The 27,874-nt window shown below is 35.6% G+C and overlaps 1 protein-coding gene across 1 annotated transcript in view; it reads right to left on the reverse strand.

The window, feature by feature from the left end:
- Positions 1–318: 318 nt before the first annotated feature.
- The window catches only part of LOC104516340 (protection of telomeres protein 1-like), a gene marked incomplete at its 3' end in the record, with an annotated part of 36,101 nt that continues 8,545 nt past the window's right edge, over positions 319–27,874 (reverse strand). Inside the window, exons 4-8 of the mRNA XM_010160641.1 lie at positions 25,577–25,687; positions 24,417–24,464; positions 23,110–23,224; positions 11,598–11,728; positions 319–603 (exon numbers count right to left, since the gene is read on the reverse strand). Of these exons, the coding sequence (XP_010158943.1) occupies positions 319–603; positions 11,598–11,728; positions 23,110–23,224; positions 24,417–24,464; positions 25,577–25,687 (690 nt within the window). The remainder of the gene's footprint in view (positions 604–11,597; positions 11,729–23,109; positions 23,225–24,416; positions 24,465–25,576; positions 25,688–27,874) is intronic.

A 27,874-nucleotide genomic window follows, 5' to 3' on the forward strand; every position in this document is an offset into this window, starting at 1 on the left:
CTTGAAGAAACCTTGCAAGTATTTATCTACAAGTGTGTGTGAAACGATGATCCCCACCGATGCCATCTTAGAAAACCTGTCTAAAGAAACGGATCAGGTGAACATCTTTACGAGAACTGGGATTTCTGTTTTGTTTTCATAGAAATAAAATAGCCAAGAAACAAATTTGAAATGGTCAAGGATCAAATTTGCTTAAACTCAAAATATTTACCTACATAATATTATTTAAATCAATGAATGTGTCTGTTTCATCAAAAACTGAATCACAATATCTTAATAAATAAATCTAAGAAATAATAAAAAAAAATCTACCTTTAGAAGAAAAGAAGATCCATCTACTTTTGCTTTTCCTACCAGCTGGCAAGTGAGATCAAAGAACAGCATTGGCTGAACATCACACAATTTTGCTGGTGGTCCTGAGGTCAGAAGATTACTGGCTGCCCAAACACGTAATTCTTCTATTATTTTCTGTTCTTCATCCATGAAAGTGTACACTTTGCTAGAGGTTCGAGGAACTATTGGCGCTCCCACAGTTCCATCAAATGTCAAGGATGCAAACCCCACACTGGTAATTCCGTGCATCCGTCCATTGAATTGCCTGATCTGTAACAAAATGTGAGGAAAAAAAACGTTACACTGTATCAAAATATACATATGTTTCTGTTTTACCAGAATTGACCATTGATCACTTTTGTTCCTGGTACTACTAGGAGAATGGACTCAAAATTAAAAAAAAAAAACCCAACCACACAAGAAAAGGAATTTAAGAAGAAAACAAAATTAGTAAGCAAAAAATATAATCTAACACACATAAAAATTAAAGATTACTAATACCTACACGCAAATATACATTATTAGGGCAGAATCTTTTCTTCACAAATCTCAATATGTTTGTGTGGGGACCCTATCACTGCTTTTACAGATGGGAAAACTGCAGCAAGAAATACATTAATTTTCAGAGGTGACAACACAGTAGAGGCGGAGAAAGTTATGGATTCCTGTTTCCTGCCTCTCACAACATTTCATGACATTATGAAAGAAAATATCAGTCCTAGGAGCTATTTTTTTTTAACTATAAAGCGAAGAGTAACCAGCATTCATCCCCTGAATTATGAATACAGCTATCACAATTACTCCTGTATTTACTGCCCTGCACATGGCAGGTCCCCTGTATCCTGCTGATTTAGCTGTCTATCTGCTGCCATATAAAGCACAGTGTTCCAAGTCTGAGGCATTCTTTCAAGAATCTAGTGTAGTCTTTTGTTTCCTGTACTTCATATATATGGAAGCACTGCATGACTCATTGTTTCCTGTACTTCATATATATATGGAAGCACTGCATGACTCATATACAGAAACCTGAAACTGGCTCTTTTGATCTATCCCTTTTTAATTAAAATTTGCTTACCAAAAAGCAACACGACTTCTGAATACTGAATTTGTGAGACAATCTTGTTTAGGATTCCTCACGCTGAATTTTCAAATGGTTGAAAATCCTACTGATTTAAAAGTGCAGAATCTGAAAGATGTGACAGAAGTTCTAAACAGCCACGTTTTTCACCAGAACACTGACAATAATTTAGGGCCTATATTTTATAAACATATTGAAATTTGAAAAGCACACAAATCGAGTATTCCTTGAAAATCCATAAACAAAGCAGTTGAATCTTGGTGATAGGAACTCCTTTAATCCCTGCTACTCTGACATAATGAATAAAAGCATTCAAGATCATCTCTAGGATAAACTTTCATTTACCTAAGCATTCTCCAGACTTGACCAATCGATAACATCAATTCATGATCTAGGTTTTTTTTCATTGTAACACTGAAAAGCTTTAAGTCTTTTGACCTTTTGGTTTAAATATTGAAAATACAAGAAAAGCAAATGAACAAATCACAAAAATACATAGTTTTGTAATCAATTCATGCCAATTACCCATGATCTGGAAAAAAATATACTTCAATACAACACCAAGATGTTACTTAATATAAATACACAGACTTGTTTTAGTTGCTGCCACTGGCATTATACTCCATAGCTTCGTAAAATAGGTAACATCCAGAGGGCAGAAAAACTCTTTCAGCACTTTTACTCATTCATCTGCTATCAAAAGATACTTCAAGCATATTTTTAAGTATCTTGTCTGACATGTCAAATGTTTCTCAGTGTTTTGATTTCCAATTTACGTACTTACTTATTTCTACACTAATGCTTTTAAATCATCATAAAAATATCTTTACTTCTTTCTTAATAACAATTCTGTCCTAGACCTCTAGCCTACTTATGAGGCCTCTAAACCTTTCAGGAAACCAGCTCAAGAAACTACTCTGTCTCCCTGGGCTTCCATTAATATTTCACTATATGCTATTTTCGTTGCGTTCCAAATCCTTTATGTCATGTTTTGACCCTCATAAGGCTGTGCTTAAACATACTGTATTTCTGACGTCTCCTAGTACCCTCAGTTAGTGGATTTGAAATCAGCCTTAATGTAGGCAAAGGCAGTTATAAAATAACAAAAGAAATAAAAATACATAAGAAGGTAAACCTGAAGTGTCATGATGAGAAAATTGCCAGGGATATAGAAGCAAAACCAAACATCCTTAGGTATAGGTACACAGAGAAGCCACTGAGTGCTCTCAAAAGACAAACAGCATTCAACAATATCATTTAGTGACCAACAACAAACAGGAAAAATAAATGGAGAATGGATTACAGAACAAAGTATTTCATAGCTGGAAAATTACATATGTCAGACCCACAGAACAGAAGATGGTCAACAGAAATTCACCAGCCTTGTCCTTTAAAAACAACTCATTGCTAAAGTGATTAAGAAATCACTGGAGTGTAAAATGGACAAAATCCATGGGCAAATATTGTTTCATTAGGGTGCTCTAAGCAGATCACAGATCAAGTTAAGCAGCAATACTTAAATTGGTTATACTTTCCACACACGAACATTTTTGAAATTGAATTAAACTTAGGGAAAAGAGCTAATCTGAGACTTTTATATGATGACAATTCTCCCTCAGCAGATTATGTATCAATTCTAGAGACCTCGGGATTTAAAAAAAAAAAAAGGCGTGTGTGTGCATGTGTGAACAGTGAAGTGGGACAAACGGCTATCACTTCAAAAATTCCCTGAGAATTTTAAGTAAATTCAATAAATAACACTTGCTAAACAAAAATATCTTCCGGGAAAAAAATGGAGCAGATAGCATGTATTTGGCTTGCTCTAAGCAGGCAAGTAAATTCCAATACACAGAGGGAGTCTTTGGCACAGTTTTTATAAACAAAAGGTGAAATTTCACTTCAACGAGCTGTGTGGACAATAAAATCTAATCATTTCTGTGGGGTACAACTCTGTCTTGAATATGCTCATTGAAAAGAAGCTAATGTTGAAATATTTATAAATAGATTTACAGCAACCTAAACCACCTGAATTAATTTTGATTTTTACTGATGCTGGTGTTAATTCACTTCATTCAATGGAAAAGTGTGATACTAAGTAGTGTATAACGCTGGAATAATAGCATTTCCGAGGTACTTTTCCATCAAAACTGTTAAATCGCAGAAGGACTACTATGAATCCACAGCAGACAGATCATCTTGGAATATTAAAAAAATACCTTGTAAAACAAGTTATACTAAGCCAACGTACACTTTCTTATACCTAGAAGGAAGATTTCCTAAAATAAACGTAACTCAACTTATGAAAGGATCAGGAATTCAAGACAATATTTTGAAACACGAGTACATTAAGCTTGAAACTAGATTATTATTTCTACATATAAAATTAAGACATCAAGTTGTGGGTTTTTTTTTAACTTTAATTACTGACTTTTTTCTGAAATGCACTGTCCAAACCTCTATTCCAATTTGAGCTTACATTCAGCTAAAGACCTCATTGTGAGTTATCGTTTACCTGAAAGTCAAAAATGTGATCCCTGTGATTCATGGCTGACAACAAAATAATAGATCAACGTTTACATGCTACTACCCAGTCTTCCCTTAACTGCAGAAAAGATATGAGAGCGTCATGGTTTAATTCCAGCCAGCAACTAGGTACCACACAGCTGCTCAGTCACCTCCCCCTCCCTCGCCCCTAGTGGTCCAATCACAGAACTGCAGGAATTTTGGCCAGCAAGGACCACAGGAGATCAAATTCCCACCTCTTCCTCAGGTCAGGGCTGTTGTCAAGCACTGTGTCATATCATGCTTTGGTTAATTGAGCCTTGAAAAATTCCAGCCTGGAGATTTCAAAACCACCCCAGGTAGCCTCTTTCAATAACACATTCCATCCCTGGAAACACCCCCTTTGCCATCTTAAGCCTCATAATCCATAAGGATCCATAAGGTTCCCCAGCACTGACTACTAAATATTTTCATTGTATCAACTGTTTAAAAAGACCTGTAGGAATTTGGGGAAAATATCTACACATGGATTATATTTCAAATGAAACTCCATCCAAAAACCAAGACAGGAACTTGGGATGGTGCAAAACAATAAAAAAACCCCAAATATACTAGATGCCACAAACTCTACTAATTTGTTCTTATAAATGTTGGCTATGGAAAAGGATTTCTTTTTGGAAAATTGATAAAAAATTTAACTTATGCTAGGGATGGGGGCTCCTAGCAACAAAGGGATACCCTTCAATTCTCCCCATTCACTCACCACCTTACACATAGACAATCACTGCACTTCAACTTGAAAAATGATCTAGAATAAATAGCTGGAGCAGATATCTGACAGAAAACCTTGGAAAAATAAAATACAGGTTTTCCATTGCATCAAGACAAAAAAAATAGTTCACTTACACAGGTATTTAGCTTATTTCATTGGGTAGTTCTTTTTCATTTTTGGTTGCATGGGTAGCCAGCACAGAATGGAATGGCATCTAAGAGCCACTGGTCCAAGACAGCCCTTTCTGAACTGAACCACAGAGCATTTAAACTTGGAAACACCCCCTAAGTATTGCTTGCCATCTGAGCAATGATGGATTATAAACAAGGTGGCTTTCTCCTGTTAAATGCTATTACTTTATTGGTGAGTCTAACATCTTAAATAAGAAAGTGGAAGCAGGTTGAGAAGGTGTCTTGTTAAGCAATTATGTTTATATGCCTCAAACTAGCTGAAAAAAAAAATTCTAGAAGAAATGTTCTGAGGTCTTTTAGGGTATGAATGGCCTCAACAATTTCATTTCTAAATGGTCCTTCTATTAAATGCGAAGTACTCCTTTGTGTTACGGACTTCTCGGAGAGAAATCCTAGATTTATGATTAAATCTGAGACTTCAGCCACCGTATACAATACACTATATTCAGCATCACCTACAAGAATATTAATAACTAACCCCCTTTATTTGTCCCTGTTGCACTGCTGCTGAAACTCTTGAGCTTTATTAGGAATTGCACAGGGCTAAGAAGAGTATGAATGTCAGAGTAAAACCTTCGGAGATGTTTCTCACCAGCCCTCTCCAGACCTGGCAATATGAGAAACAACTTCAGTCCTACAATCCAGAAACCTGCAGTTCAAAACTAATCTGGAAATAGGAAATGCTTGCTTTCCATTCCAAGTGGCATGCACTACACAAGGGTGGGATGGGATGGAAGGCTAAAAAAAATCCATCACAAACACTGAAGACAAACTTCCAAGCTAAAACAGAGTTGCAAATCAAGCATTTGAGTGATATACACATCCCATAACAGAACATGCAAACAGAAAACTACCAATAAAAAAATACCATGATTCATTAGAATTGTTACAAATTAATAACTTATTGCTCAAAAATATGCTAGACAATTAAACAACTAAGCCTTAACACCATATCAGATCCAGAGAGATTTATTTCTTTGTAAAAGTTTGGTGGGGTTTTTTTCCATATAAACAGTATCAGTGACAGTTTCCTGTCAAAAAAAAAAAAAAACCACACAAATGCATTGGGTGTATTTCCTTATATTTTGTAAATGTTTTCTCACATTAAGTAGAGTAAAACACAGTCTAAACAAGTTTGTACAATATGGTATACTGACTATATTTTTTTGTATTTTAATAATGTAATTCTAGTGTCTGTGTACTTCCAGCTCTATGAATAAAGTGGTAATAATGAAATAGAGAAGCAGTGTGAAGTAACTTAGTAAATACTCTCTGTCCTTATATAAATTAAGCCATTTTTAATGTGTTTAAATATAGCAACAAGAAAAATGAACTACAACAACTATCTGCAGGCACCTTCCAAAAGAAAGTTAACAAGGCTAGTCATGTGGAAGTAAAATGCATTTTTATGAAGACATGAAAAACACACCTAGATATTAGGACCATAAATTGTATCTTATCCTCTACTATTCCTGAGAATTGCTGTCTGCAAAATAAGATTATCAGAAACGTCTGCAGCAATGGAAATACAAATTAAAGAAGAAAAGGAACAGTACATGGTACATTTCACTTACCAGTTCACCTGAACATATTATAACTATTCTGTGGAAAAAATTGTATACAAAAAGTATATATGCAGCTGAAATAGTTTTGGTTTTGATAATAAATTTAAAAACCAGCAGTAATTAAAAAAAAAAAAATTAACTGCTGTGATACTGCTTTAGAAATATTCCTCAGAGAAAGTGGCATAGTGTATTTGCAAAAACTCTAGTGAAGTAAAAAATTACTACTTTGAATATTTCCTACATATTTAAGAACTGATCAAGTAATTGTATCAAAAGTAGATGAAATTTTTAGAAAACATATGTGCAAAATTCTAATATTTTGAATTGTGGAGAAACTTTATCAGAGACTACAGTCTGTATTTCCTGACATTATTTACCACAGGACAAATACTTCTTTTTAATTTAAATTCCATCAAAACTTCGAAGTGAGTTGCATGCCTTACATAATTTTTAAGGGAAGTCAAAAGCAACAGTAATACTGATATTTGAGAAACATGTTACCTTCTCCATGTTAAAAAGAATCTCATGATTGTTTACTTAAAAAAAAAAAAATTAACTGCTTCCACTTTCAATTCCAGCAAGAATTTGAAAATAGGGTTGCAGTGCTGCAGACAGCATGTTCTTTGACACCCTTTTTAACAAGAAGTCTCAAACCTAACTTTGGCCAAGTTTACATACTTGGACCCCATTTACTCAGACGACACTAAGAGCCTGGCAGCTTCATTCTGCCAAAGTTTAAATAATGTTCACTCAGTATGTTCTATGTCTAAGCTCCAGGCTGTCCCCTCTCATCCTTATCAACCTGACAGCTCTGGCCAGAGGTCCCTAGGAACAAGAAGTGAGCAGATACTTCTGCGTCTATCTCGGTGTCTTCCATATTGCATCAGGTAGAAAGAAAGAGAAGGAATCAACTTTCATGAGACAAATCAGAATGAACTAAAAGAGGGAATGCACACAAAGTGCAGAATACTGCTCCTAGAAATAATGGCAAACTGGTATGAAGATCAGAGTTGGTAACCTAGTGGAACAAACGCTATGAGAAGTATTACTAGGTTAAGGAGAGTGATGCACAGTAAGAGAGAGAGGACAGAACTAGAAAGGATAACAAATAAGGGAGTGTGAATGGTCCTTCTACATTTTTATGAAGCCAAGCTCCATATGCTTGGTACTCCAATTTCCACTCCTCTGTGAACAGGGAAACAGCTTAGAAACTCACTAGTAAAACATATCTCACATACTTGTCAACTGACTGACCTATGGCAGGAATAACCATCTATATCATGGCTATAAAGTACTTTTGCTCAAAAGCAGCAATGCCCATATATTATAAATCTAAAGAGTTTGAAGCAGATAAATATAGAATTGATAGCATGCAAAGAATTTAGTTTTTCTTGGTTTTCTCCATTTTGTTATTCTAACAATCCAGATTGCTGCATCTAACTGCAAAGCTAAAACGCTACAATTATAAACCTTCATTATACCAAATTTAGTAGAGGACAAAGTTACTGTTGTATGTGCAAACACCGTTCAGCTCATGGTGTGTTTGTATTACCCCATCTCATTCCCCATTTTTCCCCAGGGTATTTTCCTATGCAGTGCATGACTTGAGAAGTGCAGTTGTGATGCATCAGTTCTGTGTAATAAAGAAGCTGCCATCTCTAAGAGTCCTACTTCATTTGTTACAGCAACTGGAGCCTATGTACAGAAATAGTTAAGGCACAAAAGAGAGGAGAACAGTATCAAGATTACTATGACAAAAAGTTAGAGAATTAAGACTTTGTAAATGCTGCAGGGATTGTGTGATGCTGAGGAAGTCATATAAGTAAATTTATAAAAGGGAGACCACTCCTTTTGTCTTTGTTCTTCAGGTATTCCTTATGACTCACTCAGCTCCATAATGCTGTGTATTCTGGAAAAAGACCCATCCAAACACATCCTAAACAGTGATTGTATCAGACAACTAGAGCACACTGAGAAAGATGAATACCTAAATAAGAAGGTTCTTCACTTTTCTCCAACTCTCAAACATTAAAATGGAAATCGAATACCAATTCACTGGGAGTGAGGAAATAAATTCCTTTTTGCGAATCACTCTGGGGTAATAAGAAATAGCAGAGAAAAGTCAATGAGGAAATTAACAATTCTATCATCATGGCAGGGTTTGAGTAATACAAGAAAGGCAGAATATATGCCATGATTCCCAGGTCAAACGAGGACAAAATATTGCACATTTAGCCACTACCAGCTGGTTGCCTTTTCCCTCTCTTTAACAGCTTAAACATAAGGCATTCAGCCTAAAATATTAAGGGCATCCACAGTGAACCAGAAAAAAAGTTAAGAAAACTCCACTGGAGATAACTCCTCTTCCATGAATACAGAGGGAAGCTAGACAGTTAGATCCCACTAACTTTTATACTGGAGGCCGGGGGCCCCCCCCACTGTCATCTCTGCAGAGCACTGACTGTGATCGAAGGCCCAAAGACAGCACTGCAAATCACTAAGTACTGTAATTCATGAGAAATCATAAGAAGTCACAAAAATGCACTTCAAATATTAACAAAAACGTAATTAAAACTGGATAATCTTTCAGTTCTGTTACTAAGACAATTAAAATTTTCATTCTCTGCAACAAATACGGAGCAAATAAAATTATTCTCTACCCAGAGTAATCCCAACAGAATCCTCTCCATTAAGCTGTTATTAGCTTGGAACCATTGGACCTTGCAAACACCTGCGTAACTAACTATGAAGAGAAGTTATTCATTAGCAGCTGAGAGTGTAGCAGGGAGCAGTCATTTTTAAAATGGGTTTGCTATCAATGTCAACTCTTGGAAGTCTCTCAAAAGCGTATCTGGGACAGGGAAATGTGAAACACAGCCCTTAACAGCATGTATTATCTGTCCTCATTGGTCAGCACAGCTCTGACAGGCCATGGCCCCTGCTACCCTCAGCTGCTTTTCCTAAGCTAAGAGAAGGTGATAAGGCCTGAAGATAAAAGCAAGAAGAAAGTGAAGGAGGAACTGCAGGCAGTGTAATTAGAACTCTAGAGTTGGTTTCTTTTTGTAACTGGAAAAACTGTGTTGCACATACTACTCTGGTAGTAGTAGTAGTAGGTGAAAGAGAATAAGAGGTCACCCACCTCCTAGTTCACTCCCAGCATTTGGCACCGGGTCGCTATGTCAAATTTCTCATCTGATCTGAGCAAGTAAAAAGCTTCAAAAGAAACTGTTAGGTGCCCTGTTGTAGTAAAAGCTCTACCACTCAGAAAAACACAATTTAGCAACTCTAGATTATTCCAACTCAGAAAGTAATTAAATAGCTTATGCATCTGAAGAGATATAGATTGTGAACAGCTGGAGGTCAGTTAGGACTGGAAACCACTTAAAACACATCTGCTGTGATGAAAAAATAAGTCTATGTGGGGAGGAAATTAATGTACCCTATCTTTAAATACTGCAACATCTCTTGGATAATGATGAAGTACCAATTGATAATGATTTTAGAACGATCTCCTCATTCTAAAATTCATTGTTGCCAGATCAGGAGAATGGTGAGGTTCCTTACATGTGCTGCATCAACAGGTTTCCTTAATAAGTTTATATTAAAGACAAATACTGGAGCCCATACACTATTATATTTGCATAAAAGAGAGGGCATATATAACTTGCCTGGCAGCAAACTTGTTTGGTCTTTTAACCTGTACTTCCCACATCTCAAAAAAATCCATTATTAACCTACCACAGATATGCAACTTCTGAATTCTTTTATTTTAACCAAGCTCCTTTCTACTTTCTCCTTTTTCACACATATATTATAAAATTGTGTCTTGATTTTAATAGCAATAAACACATTTCTGCCTCCAGTGCATTTCAGAAGCGAGTGTATCTGTGGAACACTCACCCTGTTGGATTCAGAGAGAATTTAAAATTCAGCTTAAGACTCTCCCACCTGAAGTCAAATCAATGAACTTCCAAGACAAACAACACATCCCAGGTACTGATTAGCAACACAAGCTTCAAAATCTAAATAGTTTCATTCAACTCTTTACATAAACATGACCTTCAGAAAGCTTTATGCTAACCCAGAATAGGTTAGCTGATTTCTCTCTCAATTGTAAATATTTATAATATACATAACTGAAGGCTGTTTCTGAATCTTAACTAGTTCTTTATTAATAATATCAGTGGTACAAATCTCAATTACTGGATAAATCTTACCCCTTTTTAGATTTATTGCCATGGGTGTTTTACCTTGTTCTCCTGCTACAGCATATCAAAACATACATGCCTAGTACTACTGATCTTCATCCCTTTCATCATCCTTTTGTTAGGAAATCATCCATTTCCTAGATCTCTCAAGAGTGTTTAAATATGCAAATAGTCTTTTTTAACTGGACTCTTTCAGGACATTTACTCATTTCTGCTATAATTATTTTAAACAAAAGATAAAACACATAATTATGTATGGTTATCTTGTAAATTAATATGTAACATGGTAAAATCATGTCTTTATTCTCCACCTCTTGAAGCACAGCATTACAGGACTTCCATTCAGTCCCCGCAGAGCGGTAAAAAAAGCAGCAAGTGTAAAGAAAGAATCCAGCAGCAGCAGTACCAAAGCTATAAACACTGTTTCCCTCATGGACTTTGATCCAGATAAATGCAGGGTACGGCAGGAAAACATCAAAGACGCATCTAGGTCATACTGCACACCAAGAACCCCACACAGATTACATTTACTTGAGTAACTCCCCAGCTGATATAAACTGCTCCACAGCAGAAGCACTAAAGTAATCCCTCAATTCTACTGGTTTGAAGAGGAGTAAATTGTGCACAGTTTTGTCAGTTTAATTCTGTTCATCTATCAGTACTTACCATGTGATTTTTGTCAACCAGTTTAACAAATGTTAAAAAAAAAAAGAAAAATGCTGTTCTGGACTTGTCATAACCACACCTAACACACTTTTAAAGAGCTTGATCTGGTTTAAAAAATTTGATAGTTCATTTCCAGTTTTGGCCCATTCCATAACCACAGCTGTTTTACCAGTCAATTGCTTTATCCAATGCCTTCATGTGTTAATTTCAGTACATGAAGAATTAAATTACATTAAAAAAATCAAGCATATAACTCCCCCACCCCACCCCCTCAGTACATACCTTTATTCTATGAAATCGAACAACATCTCCAACTTTGTAAATTTTTGGTAGGGCATCTAGATTTCCGTTAAAAAGAGTGCATGTTAACTTCACATTGCATGGGTCCACAAGTGTTACAAGTGAGCAATAATCTGTGAAATATAAGAGTGTTTGAATGAGTAATAGGCACTATGGAGTTATTAATACACAGATATTAAACTTGGGATGAACAACCATACGGCCAACTTTTTTCTGCTATGATCTGGGCAACCCTTCCAAAGTCTGTTTAGTTGCAGTAGCATAATAACCCACATATGGCCCATCATGTCAATAATTAGCCCAAATTACTAAAAATTAAATAGGTGATTAAGCATAGACCTGTCCGCCAGGAACACACAAAACATTTCTTGTCTGCAACAGGCATGCTATTTCAATTACTTCCTCTCCACAATGAGGAGGATTTGTAGTGTTGTACAATCCTTTTCTAAGATTTATTTTCATACTGAATTTTGAAGAAGTAATGAGTGCTGCAAGTTCTAAAAGCAAATGAGAGCATAAATTAACTTCAACAAAATATGCAAGATATGTGCTTCAAGGATACAGTCACACAGTGGTAGTTACAAACTGCAGTAAAATCCAAAAGGTGCCCTTTTGAAGTTAAACTTCAGTAATAGAATTTCACTTCTATTAATGACCTAAAAAGTAAACTCAAAACAAGACAAATATGCCAGAGCAAAACAGCCCCAAATAGAGCAGTATTTCCAGAGGACATAAACGAAACCTGTATTTCCCATTTCAGCACGTGTGCTCCAATACCTTACAAATGTAAAATGGAGTGAGAGTGCACTTGCTCTTCCACAGCTTAGTAGCTGGTTAACCTGCCTGAGAACTTTCCAAATACCCAGTATCATGGCTGTATGCTTAGAACCTCAAACATCCACAGATCTTGTCCTACTTGCTTTTAATCAAGAAGACAAGAGTGCTTTTGTTCTGCATACTTATTATATGCTGCCACTTACTGAAACTTAGAGTTCAGGGCTAAACTGCAACTTCTTCAACAGTTCAGTAGAGCAATGGCATCATAGCCTATAATTTTTACCTTGATGACAATCTTGATACATTTACATGCACAAAATTTTGCCTTTTTAGAAAGAGTTAGCATGATCCTCAAGCTAAAACCAGAAAGTTTAGGAATTAACAGTATTAAATGTTTTACAATTTAAAATTTCTAGAGTGTGAACTCTCCATTGGTTTTCCATTTGAGCACACTATTCTTCAATTTCAGAACGTGAAAGCACAAAACCAGAATTAGGAAGATTGACAAAAAATTTAAAACAAATAAATTTGTACTTTTTGGCACTGGTATAACACTGATTTATTCTTTCTCTTAGCGTTTTTCTGTACTTTAAAAGAGTGGATATACCGCAACTGCAGCACACACAGTGCTTTCAGACTGGATTCATGATTAAAATGATTCTGCAACTACTCATTCTGACTAAAATGGTATCAATCACTAGGTCTGAATTACCCAAAATGCTTGGGCAATTTTCCAGTTTTTTAATGTCATCTTCTTCAACTCACATTTTCATTTACATAGTCCTATTTTAAGAATTTAAGTTTTCATTGTAAATGTTAGTTTGTTCATATTGCTGACCTGCACAGAAAGTGCAGGCACACCACCTAAAAGCAGGAACATCTCCTCTATGCACAGAATCCATTTACGCCTGCTATAATCTTATTACTGTGGATGCCCATTTCAACTAAAAATGATCATAATTCAGCAGGCATAAAGTAAATAGTAAAGAAGCAAAATTAATAAACAATTACTAAACCTGTTTATGAATTCCGTTGCTGATATTCGAACAAAGCACAGAACCTGACCATATAAAACTGAAATTTGAACAACTGACCAGAAACTTAGTTTGACAGCGTGAACTTTCTCAACTTCTATAATGGTGATATTAAACAGTGGCAGACTATAAGTGAAGTTCAAGGCTGAAGCGACTGTGGCCTGTGGGTAAGCAAGCCCAGGCCCAAGCTAGTATTCCCACAGGACTAAGGCCAATAGAGGAACCCACACTGGTGCAGAGGACAACACTAAGGAAGATATGTGGAGGGCAAGGAGGGAAAAAAAAAAAAAAAGCAGCAGGAAGCAGTTGCCCTCCCAGAGACAGTGTAACCTGCAGCACTAACAAGGGGACTGGAGACGAACAGGAGAGAGCTGTCTGCAGTGAAGCTGAGTCTGGGAAAAGTGGAGGAAAGGTGTTTTCTCTAAACTTTTAAATGTTTCTCTTATTTGTTTCTCAAAATTTGGATAAGTTATTAGATGTTAACTGGCAATGAATTATATTCTCCAAGTCAAATTTGTTTTGCCCATGACCGACACCTTTTCGCTCTCAAAAACAGAATCCCAAACAAAAAAAGCAAAAAATCCAAACATATCAAAAACCAACTTCCCTTAGCTATGATTCTACAAGGCAGTTTGTGATGATGATATTGAACCAGTTTACGTATCTGGGAACTGAACAACGGTGTCATGGCACTACAAAAAATCTCCATCGTGCATTTCATTACGACACAGACAGATAAATGAACTGTTGCTAGACAGCTCTGAAACAGAATACTATCAGCATACAAAAACTGACAGGTTTCCTTCAAACTACAGGAAGGCAGTCAAAAGAAGAAAACTGTCAAAAATAAACTCGGTGAACAGATTCAACAAAGATGAAGACAGGTATATTAGACTGGACTAAAATACATGCTTATGTGTTTTACACCCTTAAATTTTACTAGAATTTAAACTTCAAAGTTCAAATTTTCTAATGATTTGAGCAACTGAAGTGCTGAAAGAAGAAATCCAGCGAAGACTTACTAAGAAAGCTACTTATCCTACAGATATAAACCCTGTAATATTTCCACAAAATCAATACTCTTCTTCCTCCCTAAGATTTTTACACAGACTCAATGATAAATTCTCATCTGTTGCACTCAGACGTTGCTAAGCATCATTGTTTTGCACACTTCCACCGAAGGTCAAGTGTCATACAGCACCTATTCTGACATTCTATGCTAGGAAAAAGAGATATCAATAAAGTCTAGTCAGTGGCTGACACAAAACTGCAAGTATTTACTACCGTAATCAAAAAAGGGATTGTTTTATTTCTTTGGTTATGAATTCTAGAGGTTAACTTAACAGGTCAGCTGCTAAGACATATGAGCAAAATGAGCAATTAAGAAGAGAAAACCATATGGTTCACAGATATACAACCCTTTGAGGATGCAGTATAACACGTTACAATGCACTGGTATAATCCAGCATAAGAATCACGAGTGAAATAACAAAACCATTCCACATTAAAACTGTGGTTACTGTTTGACCCTGTGATGATATAACTTAGCTTCATACATGTGCAGCTGCCTATTTAAAGTGGGAAAAAAGCTAATACACTCCCTCTATTTCCTATGTGCAATTAACATACTCAAAAGACTAGTAATCGTCCTATTCAAAGTAGTATAAAATAGTATACTTGTTTTATATAGTCAGGTAACACCTTCTACATAATACAGGTTCTCTGTCTCTGTGATTTCAGACTTACATTTTTAACTATGATCTTGAAACATCACTTCTACAGTAAACCTAATTAAAAAAAGAGCTCTTTAAGACCAAAGCATAAAACCTGATTTTCTTTTAAAGAAATCCTCATCCAGCAAGTCTTTTTTGAAGGTTAAAAATAAAGTCACCTGTCTTTCCTTCTCCAGCTGAAACGTGAAAATTGCCTTCTGCTTCCCATAGCAGCGTTACAATTCAGTGATTGAATTCACTTTTCTGTACAAATAATGATAGTCAAACTCTAAACAGAACGGTTCAATTTAAAATAATGTCCCAGTGCTATAAGAATGACATAATAAATGCCATAGCCCAAACTTTTGATTTTTCACAATACATTTTCCAATGAAGCAGAATCCCAGTTATCAAGATAAAAAAAAAGAAAAATAAAAAAATTAAAAGTTAATAAACATTTACATATTAGGGACAATTTTTCTTTACTAGATAAATTTACTCCACTGATTAACTTCTCTTAAAGAAGGGAAATGGTACCACTGGTAGTTTTTAGTTAGAATAATCTGGCTTAAAACTATGACACAATGGATGCACATTTCAGAAAATTTATGTGCTATAAAAGAAAGATATTATTTCATACTAGATTGACTCCGCAAAAGCACTGGGTTTACGTTGACACTACACAGAACTCCAATTTTTTGCAAGTTTTTTTTTTTTTTAAATATTCATAATTATTATGAAGAGTTACTCCCACTCAGGTTTAACACCATGTGAGGGACTACCAACAATGGACAGCTGTCTGTAAGTGTGCTTGTAAGACACCAGAATTGGTATTTGTGAAAATAACAAGGAGACAAAGTGATGTCTAGTTTAAATGGAAGTACAAGAGTAAAGTATCTGTCGTCTTAAATCCTTTCAGACTAAGCTTTACTGTCCCACAGAAATACAATTACTTTAACTTGTTACTTAGTTTTTTATTGTATTTCATTGAAAAACCCACAACTACTTGGTGAAGCAGCTTTTTAGAAAAGAAATTTATGCAACAAAATAAATCCATTATTATTGCTAGTACTATCTTAAAATCAATAAAATTCCAAATCAAGATCAGTAGAAGGTGACATAAAGTACATGGAAAACAGATCTCCAGACTTCTAGGTTCTGACTTTACACAGTTTGAAATATAAATGTTTTGCAGCCCTGTAACAATCGTTGAAAAGCTCAAGTTTCCTTCACTGTGATAATGGTTTATGTTCATTCTTCAGGGTATAGCCTTCTTTTTATAAATGTCATAGCATTTCCACTCTTTTATGGACTGTTCTATCAGTCATTAGCATGTTCAGAAACTCAGCATCTCCCCAGAATGTACATATATATAAAAAAATCCAAATACAAACCTAAACCCCACAGCTTCATTTCCCAATTTATTTTTCAGTCATTGTAAGAAAACCAGAATTGCTACTAAAGCTTTCAAGATTACTAGCTACTATGTTGTAGGAAGGCATTTAGTACTTACTAATTAAGCATTTATTTTAGTTTTACTGAGGACTTGAGCTCCTAACAAATATGTTTGTATAAATTTTTAAGGTAGAAAGCATCGATCTAATTATGAATCCCCTTTTGGGCAACCACATATATATTCCTGACTAACATTTAAGTGGAAAACACCATTCTGAATCAGTAACTTCCCTCTGCAAAGAGATAAAAAGGTTTTTAGCAATGTTGTTGGCAATGAGGGACTCTAATTAGAGATTGCCTTCTGTTTCTTACATTTCAACAGACAGAGAGAGAGAGAGATTATTGTAGCAAATTATTCTCTCTGCAACACTACGCCAAACATTAATACTGTTCAAGAATTACGGAGGCCATTCAACGCACAAGTGTCTTTGCAATAAAACCAAGCAGTTGCACCAGCTCACTTAGCAAATATGTTCAACAAAACACAGGAAGAAAAAATAATGTGAATGTACACACACTCCCATGTGTGTGCGCACATATATGTACATACGCACACAGATACTGCAGAAGCCCAAAAAAAACCCTCTAAAGAATAAAACTGAAGATATTTTACCACAGCTTGGTTTTTTATAATAGGCCAATACACTTAAGAGATAGAAACATCCAGTAACTACCAGAAGCATCTGGATGAACAGATGCTTTAATGCCATTATTTGTAAATTGTAGATCAATGTAACTGTCTTGAGATGTCTTTCTATTAACTATTTATTCAACTGTTTAATTTTTCATTTCCTTTTGAAACTTTTTGACTTCTATTTATCTGCAATATTAGATAATATGAAACAGTGCTTATTTAAAAAAGCACATACCAACTACTATGAACAGAAGGGAAAAAACTCTCATCTCTAGGCTCCAGAAATAAAATCACCATCTTTACCTCAGCAACAGTTTTTATTCTGTTCTTCAAAATTTAAATACATCCTCAATATTTTGATTTGGAAAAAGCAAAACACAACACAATACTTGCAGAACAAAACTACCACAGAATTAACTGAGTCTGCTTCCTCACAAACAGACCATCAGATATCTCAACACCTGTCACTGGTTTGTTTTGAACTCTAGAGGTGGTTTGCTATTACTTACTAAAATTTAATTAATACTTACTAAAATTTAATTAATATAAATGAAGTTAATCTATAGTATAAGATGTTTTTTCAGCTACATGGTTTTAAACAAATTGTGGGCTAAGAGTGTTGATGAACTTGGCTCCAGATCAAATAAAAATTGAAACTAAAAATAAAACTAGGGCTTCAACATACCTAGAAGAATATGATTTATGGTTCTTAAGGTGTGTTTTGGGCATGTAGAACTGCTGACCTGGAACTGTCCAAGGTATTCAGCAAGTATTCCTGAAAATGCTACCCTTTATTAATTTTTATTTTAGGAAATATTTCATAAAAATAAAATAGGTACCATCCACATGCATGTCTGAGTAGACTAAAATGAGACTTTAATTCAACATGTAACATGAATATACTGCATATATCTAAGAGAACAAGCTAGGTGGAAGTTTCCCCAGGATAATAGGACATTACTCTTATGACTTAGTGTCAACCATCAGCAAAGAATCTCCTTGCTACAATTCTTCCATGCTTTATGGAAAACACTAATACCCGCAGGAAAAAAGAGAAAGACTTGGGGAGCAGTAGCGTCACATTGTAATGTCCCAAAAGTTTCACGGTCAAGTGCATAATCTTCGTAATTGAACACTACAGTCTCCTTTGCTTTTATATTTACTGTTTTTACTCAGGCTAAACACTTGAGATGTCATTAGGGTTAAAGGAGGGGAGAGAGGAAAGAATCACTTTTGTTAAAAAAATTAAAACATCTAAGACTCAAACTGTTTGGGAAGAAAAGCTATAATATAATTTTGAACACTTCCAGCAGACAGACACCCATCTGTCTGTTGTACCAAGGCAAGACCTGAAGTACTTCCTTGGACGGTTTTCAGAACACAAAATTCTCATGTACAGACATTCCAAACTGTATGCCCTGAGCAGAAGCATGCTCAGTTAAAACAGCTATCTCTGGAATAAACAATAATTTATGATCATATTGAAAACTCATTTCATTCAGCAGTGTTTCAGCATTTGTCTAATGCAATAATGGTAATCAAAATGATGAACATTATAGATGATATAAACTGAGAAGGCTAAATTAGGTACCACTTGCTTTCTGTGGGAACACAGTGCCAAGCTTCAGCCTTAAGCTTTAAATACATGTAAGAAGGAACATCTCATACCTAGGGGCATATCTATAGAGTGAATAAAGACCCATATGGATTGAGTACAGCGGTTCCACTGCCCATGCTTCCAGCAGGTACCACCTTACAGCTGTATGATTCTATTAGCACAGTGTCAGAAAGAGAATGTATTAGTGCAGGATTGTGCCAGATCTAATGTGTTTACAGAATTTTCTGACAGGAGTCATTTCATGCCCTGGCAATTCAGAACAATCATTGAGCATTTTGCACCCTCTCAAGCAGACATAACTCTGGATTGTGTAAAAAACCCAACAGCCAACATATAAATATTTAACTGAATAGTGAATCTTTTTACACTAAAATCTAAGTCACTTCAGAGATTTTCATGATAAAGTAACAAGTGAATCACAGCTATCTTCATAAATAAGCAGCTTTCCAAACTGTGACCCTGAACTTCATGGATATTGTTGTGTTGGTTTTTTTGTTTTTATATTACCAACTGAATACATACAGGGAAGATAGATGTCATTAATAATTTCCTAATGTAAGGCAAGGACTAGTTGTTAAGTAAATCATCATCATCCTTATTAAATTTCTATTAATTATAAAACTGAAGTGAATAACTTGTCAAATAACTCAGTTGCAAAAAACTGTACTAGTTGTGTCAGAGACGTATTACCTTGAAAGCCAGGGCATCTAACTTTATTGATTTTACTTATCTGGAAAGAATGGCTGTCTTAATAATTTCCAGCAATCAGTGTTTATCTAAGAAAGACATTCAAAGTCCTCAGGTACTCCAAGTCTTAAAGCAGCTGGACACATGACAAATCTAAACCATACGATCCATCAAGAACTGTCCTTCCATGATTTACCCAAAGAATAACAGTAGTACTTGCTACATTTGATTAATTTTCTTCTTACCCTTTTTGTTGTCTGCAATGTGAACAAAGGAAACAAAACTTTTAAGAGATTTGTGATGTTTGTTTTGTTGTTTCTTTGCTTTTAAGCCTGAGTTTTAAACATATTATATTTTTCAAGAGGAAATTACTTTCATTCACTACTGGCAAGATTCTAAACTATTACAGATAAAGCTAATCTTTTCAGTTCCTTAAAAATACAGCCAAGAAATCTATTACAATTGCAAGTTGAGAATACTGGTGATAGCTCAACTTTTTAAATAAATGTATGTATCCTATGTATCTATAAAGATATTCTAAGACTGAAAGCAATTGAACAGGTCTAGCATAAGCAAGCAATCACCAGACACCACTACAAAATGGAGATATTGAGAAGCTCATTACAGTGACAGACAGATGTTGTTTGGCAACCTGTGCAGATAGGACCAAATAGAGTAAATTAACATTGAAAACATTTATCAACCCTTTACATAAAAAAATAAAACAGTTCTCTGCTCTGTACAGGTCTAGATTATACCTGCACCTTCATGATAAAGTCTTTTACAGATTTTATTGTAGATCTATAATAAATAGATTTATAATCAATAAATGGGGTAGATTTTATTTAAATCTAATTTATAGACAGGGAGAACACTTACCAGTTACCATCATGGGCAAAACAGACTCGACTTGGGCAAGATTAATTTAATTTATTGCCAATACAAGTAAGGTAAAATAGCAAGAAACAAAGACTAAGACACCTTTCCCTCCCAACCTGCCCGGCAGCCCCCCTGTTATACCAGCACCTGGGCACCTGCACCCAGCACAGCTTACTTTCCCATTTTTGATCCTTTTTCATACCTGGAAGCTCCAAATCCTTCTCCTTAAGCCTCTGGCACCCTAGAACCACCCATTAGCTACTATGTGGGAATCCACCACTGACCTTTGAAGAGCTCTCTCTGGAGTCTTTCTTTGAATTCATACTTTTAAAATATCAAATATTATTTACAGTTCCCTAAGTATTTAGCTTTAGGGGCAGAATAATTTTTATTACTATTACTTCTAAGCTAGCAGTATACCTTGATTTGATATACACATAGCAAACACAGAAACTTACTTTAGTATTTGCATTTCTAATTAGATGCCAGAACACTTTTCTTTTTCCAGTCTAAATGGAAACTGAGTCTCCAGTCTGCAGGAAACTGCACTGAGTTCCTGCAGATACTTTGACTTAGACCTAGAAATATCTGTTGTGTTTTAACATTCGTAATGTAAAACAGTTGGAATTTGTGCTTCTCCACTTTTACTGGGCTACAGTATTATCAAAACCCAATTATTTTCTGAAAAAAGTGACATCTAAGCTTTGTACTTTTTTTGTACATTTGCTTTTTCCTATATAAAAACTGAAAAAATAGTTCATCTTAAAGACTGGAAATTAATTGTTTAGTATAATAACTTTAGTGTATCAATGACTATGTAGAATATGATAATATACTTTTTAATTCAGTCTCGAGGAAAAAAACCCACACACTATATTTGCTATAAAAACAGATGGACTGTTACTGGGTCAGTTCCCCACATAATGACTGTATCTATTTTTAAATGTTAACATTTAAATTAGATTATCCCATATTCTTCAGACTTGTTTTTTTGTTTATGCTATTTTGGGGAACACAACTGCCTTCTCAATGTTAAGTAAGAATGTAGCGCAGAAAGGTTTTCTAGGAGCAAGGCTTGTCACCTGCTATACCTAACACCAATGGGAATAGCTTTCTACAGCTTATTGTATGGGAAGCACAGAACTGCTCTCCTGCAGGCACCAGGGCACTGAGCCCCAGTGCTGCAGATAACATTGTTTCTTCTGTTGACATTGGTAAAGTGCTGACAAATTCCCAAAAGCTATTAATTAGATTGTGGACTCAGTTAATTTAATATATTCTTGAAAAATCCTATGTTGCTCTGCATAACTTCAGTATGACTGCTGACTGGGCCGGTGGCTGCCTTTAGTACAGCTGACACATCGTGTGTGATAGCCTTGAGAGTAGCACATGCACATCTTGTAACTGTAGTGTGGTCTAACACTTGCCCACAGAAAAGACAAGTATGAGCAAAAATACCCTGTCCATTGTGTCCTTCATACCAGTATGTCTGTTTATCTACAAGAATACTACATGCACCAAATGGAAGTAAATAAGTACGCACACAATACAGATTATATCAGTACAGTTCAGTTGAGCATACTGAAACTAGCATACACACAGTGCCACAGACCTCCCAGATGTTCCTCCCACTCATACAGTCTAAACTGATTCAAAGGCTGAAAACTGCTCGGGCCTTCAAAAAGTGAAGCCATTAGTTGAACCTCAGTTGGACTTGAAACTTTTTTTGGGTGTGTCCCCATGTTCACACAGTTTTCAGCTGTTTCACTTATGTTTCACGCCACCTGACTAAGCAAAGCTCACTGGAAGCCACAGTACTGCAGGTAGAGCACTGTGTTCTCACAAAGCATTTACCCTGAGTAAAGCATTGCTGGCAGTTTTGGAACAAGTAAGAACACACAGGTCTGTTTGGAAAAGGTTTCACAAATGAGCCACTAACTCCTGGTTCTGATTTAATGCTCACTTCTTACATTTCTTTATTTAGAAGCCAAATGCATGGCTATTGATATTATTCAAGAAACTTTTATGCATAATTCAGACCATACAAATCAACAGTTACTAGCACAATCTATTTTTTGTTCTATTAGAAATACATTTAGAAGGGGGGAAAAAACCAAAACACACAGCAAATTCATAAGCAGAAAATACTCTGACTAATTCTGAATCAAATAAGAAACTCTACTGCTTAATTGAATTCAGCAGGTGTATCACCATGCTATGTACTTACAGAGCACCTTGTGAAATGGTACAGTCTTCTAGCAACACTAGCACAATCAGTAAGCCTTCACCGCATGGAGAGAAAAACTGATTCAGTTGTTGCACAGCCTCTACAAGTAACAAATATGCTGGCACCCCATTACAGAGTATCACAACACACTGTCAAAATCTCAAGGAAAAATTGCAGTTACACAACAATCCTTTCCCACAAGGACAGAAGGTCTTTTTCCCTGTTTTGTGCTGATAGTATTACCTCAATAAATACTGGCTTCATTTGCTATCTCCACTAGTCTGCCTAGACCGACTCCAATATCCCTTACCTATTTGTTTCCTTGATCCCTTCCTACCTGTTTCTTTGATGTTAGCTGAGAACCATGGTCAATGGACTGCCTGAACTTGTCGTTCTAGTTCATTTTTAACAAACATAGTAAGAACAGTTCTGTTTGGAGGAGATATTTAATCTCTCGAATATAGTACATACCAGTTCCTCTGCTTACGTATGGAGGCTTGAAGAATTTCACAACACCATACAAATTCACTGTAGTTCCATCTTTAAGATGATTCAGAGAAGTATAGACGTATTTTGGTGAAACAAACTGCAAAGGCATGATGAAATTAGGGAACAGAAGAAAAAATTATTCAAACATTTACCCAGAATTTTGTATTTTAACACCATCCACCCTCAGATATGCTTTATTTCATCTTAAAAAAAAAAAGAGGTTACCTATTTTTCTCTTATTCATTTTAGACTCTTTAAAGATATATGTTTTTTCACAGACAATAAAGCACACAAGACATTTCCATTTCTTTTTGTGATTGCATCTTTCTTACGATCAACTAACCAGTCAGTTCAAGTAATTTTCAATACATGAAATAGGTGAATAAAAGTCATTATAATAAAGAATGATGGAAAAGTAATTTTTCACTGATTAATTTTAACATGTCCATCCAAAAGGCATTTTAAAAGGGCATACATAATTTTGTAATTCCTATTGGCAGTGTCACTGCACAGAATCACTGTCTTGGAGGGGGGGTGTGGGGGGAGTGTTTACCTCTCACAGCCATTGTGTAAATCTTCCCATTAAAACAGCACACTAGTTGAGGATTAAAGAAATTAAGGACTACCTTGTATTATTTGGTGACTCCTCCCATCTTAAGGTTACATTATATGTTAATTAGTCTCTTTCAAAGAATATAAGTTCTGCCAAATTGACTGAAAACTGTGGTTTTCAATGACTATATCAGGGAAAAAAAAAATTCTTCCTAAAATTAACGCAAAGACAAGCTGTATCATTTCTGTACTAAATCTTTAACCTTATCATAAAGAACAATAAAATTTCATACACCAATTTCTATGCCTTAATACACTATTTCCTGTACAATTTTAATTTACACACATAAAGGCTTGTTCCAATTGGTAATCAACAGAGATGGCAGGACCAGTACGTGAAATCTTTAAATAAAAGTTTCATAGTTCCATTTTTTTAAAGCACAAGCATACAATCTTCTTCAGAATGAATATTTACTTATCTAGTTCATATTTACTAAACCAACACGCAGCCTATTTTGAGATCAAGATGGGAGCTATACTGCAAGTATAGAAAAAGTACTACATTTTCATATTTTACTCTGTTTTCCAGGCATACTATTTGCAAATTAAAAGCTAAACAAATGACTGCTGGGATAAGAGTATGGAAGTAATACAAACAGGAAAGAAAAAATTCCACACCTTCTTATTTATATGCTGTTAGTCTCATGTGGTTTAAAATATCCCAAATATAAACTCACCATAGCTGCAGTTTCTGAAGCAGCAGTTGTTTTTTGTTTAGTATAAATCTGAGGAGAAAAAAATAACAAAATTTCTGGTTACAAAACTGAAGGCATTGCAAATACAACAATATTGGATAAATAAAGCAAAGTAATGCTATAAGCAAATCAAAAGAGCACTGTAGACCTTTTTGCTACATGAATCACCTCTCAAACTACTAAAATTTTATCCTACTGAAGAAAAAAAATATTTACTCCAATTACATTCAGACTAAAGCTACTTTAAATGACACAGATTTTGTGAAGGAAGTAGAAATGCATTCAGTTAAATATGTCAGGTCACATTAGTAGAGTCAGCATTTGAAGGTCAGAGGCCACAAATTAAAACTGTTCTTGCTCAACAGAGAACTTAAAGGAGTTTTTCGTTTTGTACATGTCAATGCTTACAGTAGATCTACTTTCAGTGACTCGTCCTTCTCCTCTGGGAGACGTGAATTTGAGGCAAACTCAACAGAATGGGGTAAATTCTATTTTGAAGCAAAAACAGAGTGACCACAACAAACGTGCGCTGCTGATGCCTTCAAACAGAAGCAGCAGCAGACCAGGGTATCTCCACTCCCATTTCTCAACAGACAGAAGCATTTAAGGTGAACAGTATTAATGTGAGAACAGTACAAAAGAACAAATTTATTCCTCAGAAAAAAGGGGTGTAATTCTTTTTCAAAAATAAAGAATCTAGGAATCCATGAATTTCAAAGGCAAAGGGTAATGATGAGAGTTAAAGCAGTACAAACGCACAGACCATAGAAAGCTAAAAACAGACCCAGACCACTCTTGCACCCTCTACCTTGTCTGTATTATTGCCTTGTGTTAACGCATGAGTGTTTCAAACAGCTCTAGGCATCCATCTAAACCAACTAAGGTCAAACTTCTGCACTCAACATGTAGGAATTTACCTGGGAGGCGTGAGATAATTTGGGTCTTGCATGGCTAGGGTTATAAAATTGTATGCCCACACACACAAATGTGTCCTGATTGTCTCCTTATAAACATTCTAAAATTATCTGCAGCACTTCAGATTCTAATAGATTTTATTGGGTTTTTTCCTATTATAAAGCAAAATTTTAATGTTGGTAGTTGGAGAAAAGAAAAAAGGTTAGAAAAGTCGGGTACCCACGTACATAAACAGCTGATCCATCTTCTTCAGACATCTCCAGGTGGCAACTGTGTCTACCATCCTGCCTTGCTGAAGGGGATTTTGCCACCTTAAATCCTGCAACTACAACGGTGTCCTATGGAGACAGGGTGATAAAGACATGATCACATCGGCTGTGTCCCATATATGTTAAGGAGCATATGATGCGAAATTCACCATATAAAGTCTCAAGACATTTACGAAACAAAAATCCTGAACAAATTCTAAACACCGCTTTTAAGTTTCTCTATTTAGTTCTTCTACTCACAAAATTCCTATTTCCAACCAATGCCAGCACGTATTTTTTTCAAATTCTCCTAAAACTGTGGCACATGCTACTGTGACTGAGTGCTAATTTTCACAGGGGGGAAGAGTCACACTGAATAAAGCAAAAGAATTATTTCCCTGTGAATATACTGAAGACCAACTCCTTTCTGGGTAAGCTTAACTAAGCTAGAAAAGGAATCACACATCAGATCGGCAGTGACAAAAGTCTTTTCTCAGAGCTTATTTCTTATTGAGATACAGTTGCACTTTGAAGAGACTCTCCTTGAAAATATGTTCTGTTTGTGTTGGATCGACTCTTCCAGTTTCTTCTTTAAGGGTCAAACAGTTAGGTCAATCAGTAAGTAGGTTTCTGTTAGCAAAAGAGACATTATAAACTTCTCTGGCATCACTCCTGAGATTCTGGCACAGGAAACAATTGAGTTTGCAACTGCACATTCACTTTGGTATAAAATTCCTCAGACACCACCAAGTGAACAAGGAAAGGATGATTTAAGGGGTGAGTGATTTAAGTCCCTGCAGCAGCTCCCCTTTTTAGTACCAACGTTACAAAACAGAAGGAAAAAAAAATAAGGGGGAAGGGGAGGGGGCGCAGAGGGAGGAGATAAAGAATACATTTCAGAGATAGAGATGGTAAGAAAGGTATCAGACCAAACACAAATAATGCTGGGAACTCTGATACAGTGCAAAGCTCCTTAGTAGTCAGCTCCTTTGGTACCAGAAGTGTATAGCAGGGCTCTACCAGTGTGATCCACTTCAATAAACGTATTAGGCTTGGAACCCTATTTCTATTCGACCTTCTACCAAAAGCACTTCCATAAGCTTTTCCTGAATGACTTTTGTTCATGTACTTATTTGATTACAACAAATAAAAGTGGTTTTTGATTAAAGTTGACAGTTTTAGCCAAATATTGCACTATGATGGCTCATTTTTTGCTGTTTCAGCAATCTGACAGTGCTATGCTAAATGATTTAAGAACCAAAACCTTAACATTCTGTCCAAGAAAAAGAAAGTCTGCTAGCTTAAGTGACAGTGATATATTTAGTTATTAAAGGATTTGTAAAAAAAAAAATTACTGCAGAAAACAAGTTTATCAGACAGTTTAATACACAACAAAACAACTTATGGCATGGTAATTTTCAGGTAGTGTCATAAGTGAGAATACAATGTATATTATGACTAAAAGATAATATGTAAGACACGTTAAGTGTAAGCCAAACTCTGAGCTAAGTTAAAATGGGTTAAAACAATCAGACAACTCAATATTCCTTGCATAGGGAACACACGGCCCTGCTAACATACAATAAAGTTGTTTCATTCTTTCCAGTTACCAACTCAAGCTTCAGGAAACATCGATTTTGCACAACCAGGCACTAGCATGTGTCATTTCTTTTGCTGATGCTACTCATGGTGGTCCTTCAACAGCAGAATCACTCTTCAGCTAAAAATCTATGCTTTGCGATACGTTAATCCCATTTCAGCATTTTATTAGACTGCAGGCTACACAAGATTCTAGGAGTTGGTTGCCAGTTGCTGCTCAGGGCCTTGTTCAAGACCTGTGTTTTTATCAGCACAGTAAAATTGATTTGTTCTTGAAATTTAAAATGATTCTGCAGCTTGTATATTACATAAATTAGTCCAGGAACCTCCCATTCTGGACACAGTGTCAAAATTCTGTGGAATCAAGAAATTTATATAAACACTACCACTTCTTTTATACATATCTGACAGTTGTGAAATTTTTCTTCCCTAAACCGACTGAACTGATTTTGCTGAACTTCAAGGCATGTTTCTCTCTATCATGGCCTATGACAAACATTAGAACAAGGCTTTGTAAAACTGAATACTCTGACCTGCACACCTTACCAGGCAGCCCAAAGCCCCTCCACGTTGTTCCCTCAAGCTCACAGATGTCCAAGGGCTGACAGGGCCAATGCACCAATTCCAAGGTCAAATTTATAGCCATCTATAAGCAGGTTCTACTAAATGGCTCTAAAT

This window comes from Eurypyga helias, unplaced genomic scaffold (genome assembly GCF_000690775.1).
Source record: "Eurypyga helias isolate BGI_N326 unplaced genomic scaffold, ASM69077v1 scaffold9441, whole genome shotgun sequence".
Classification (NCBI taxonomy): domain Eukaryota; kingdom Metazoa; phylum Chordata; class Aves; order Eurypygiformes; family Eurypygidae; genus Eurypyga; species Eurypyga helias.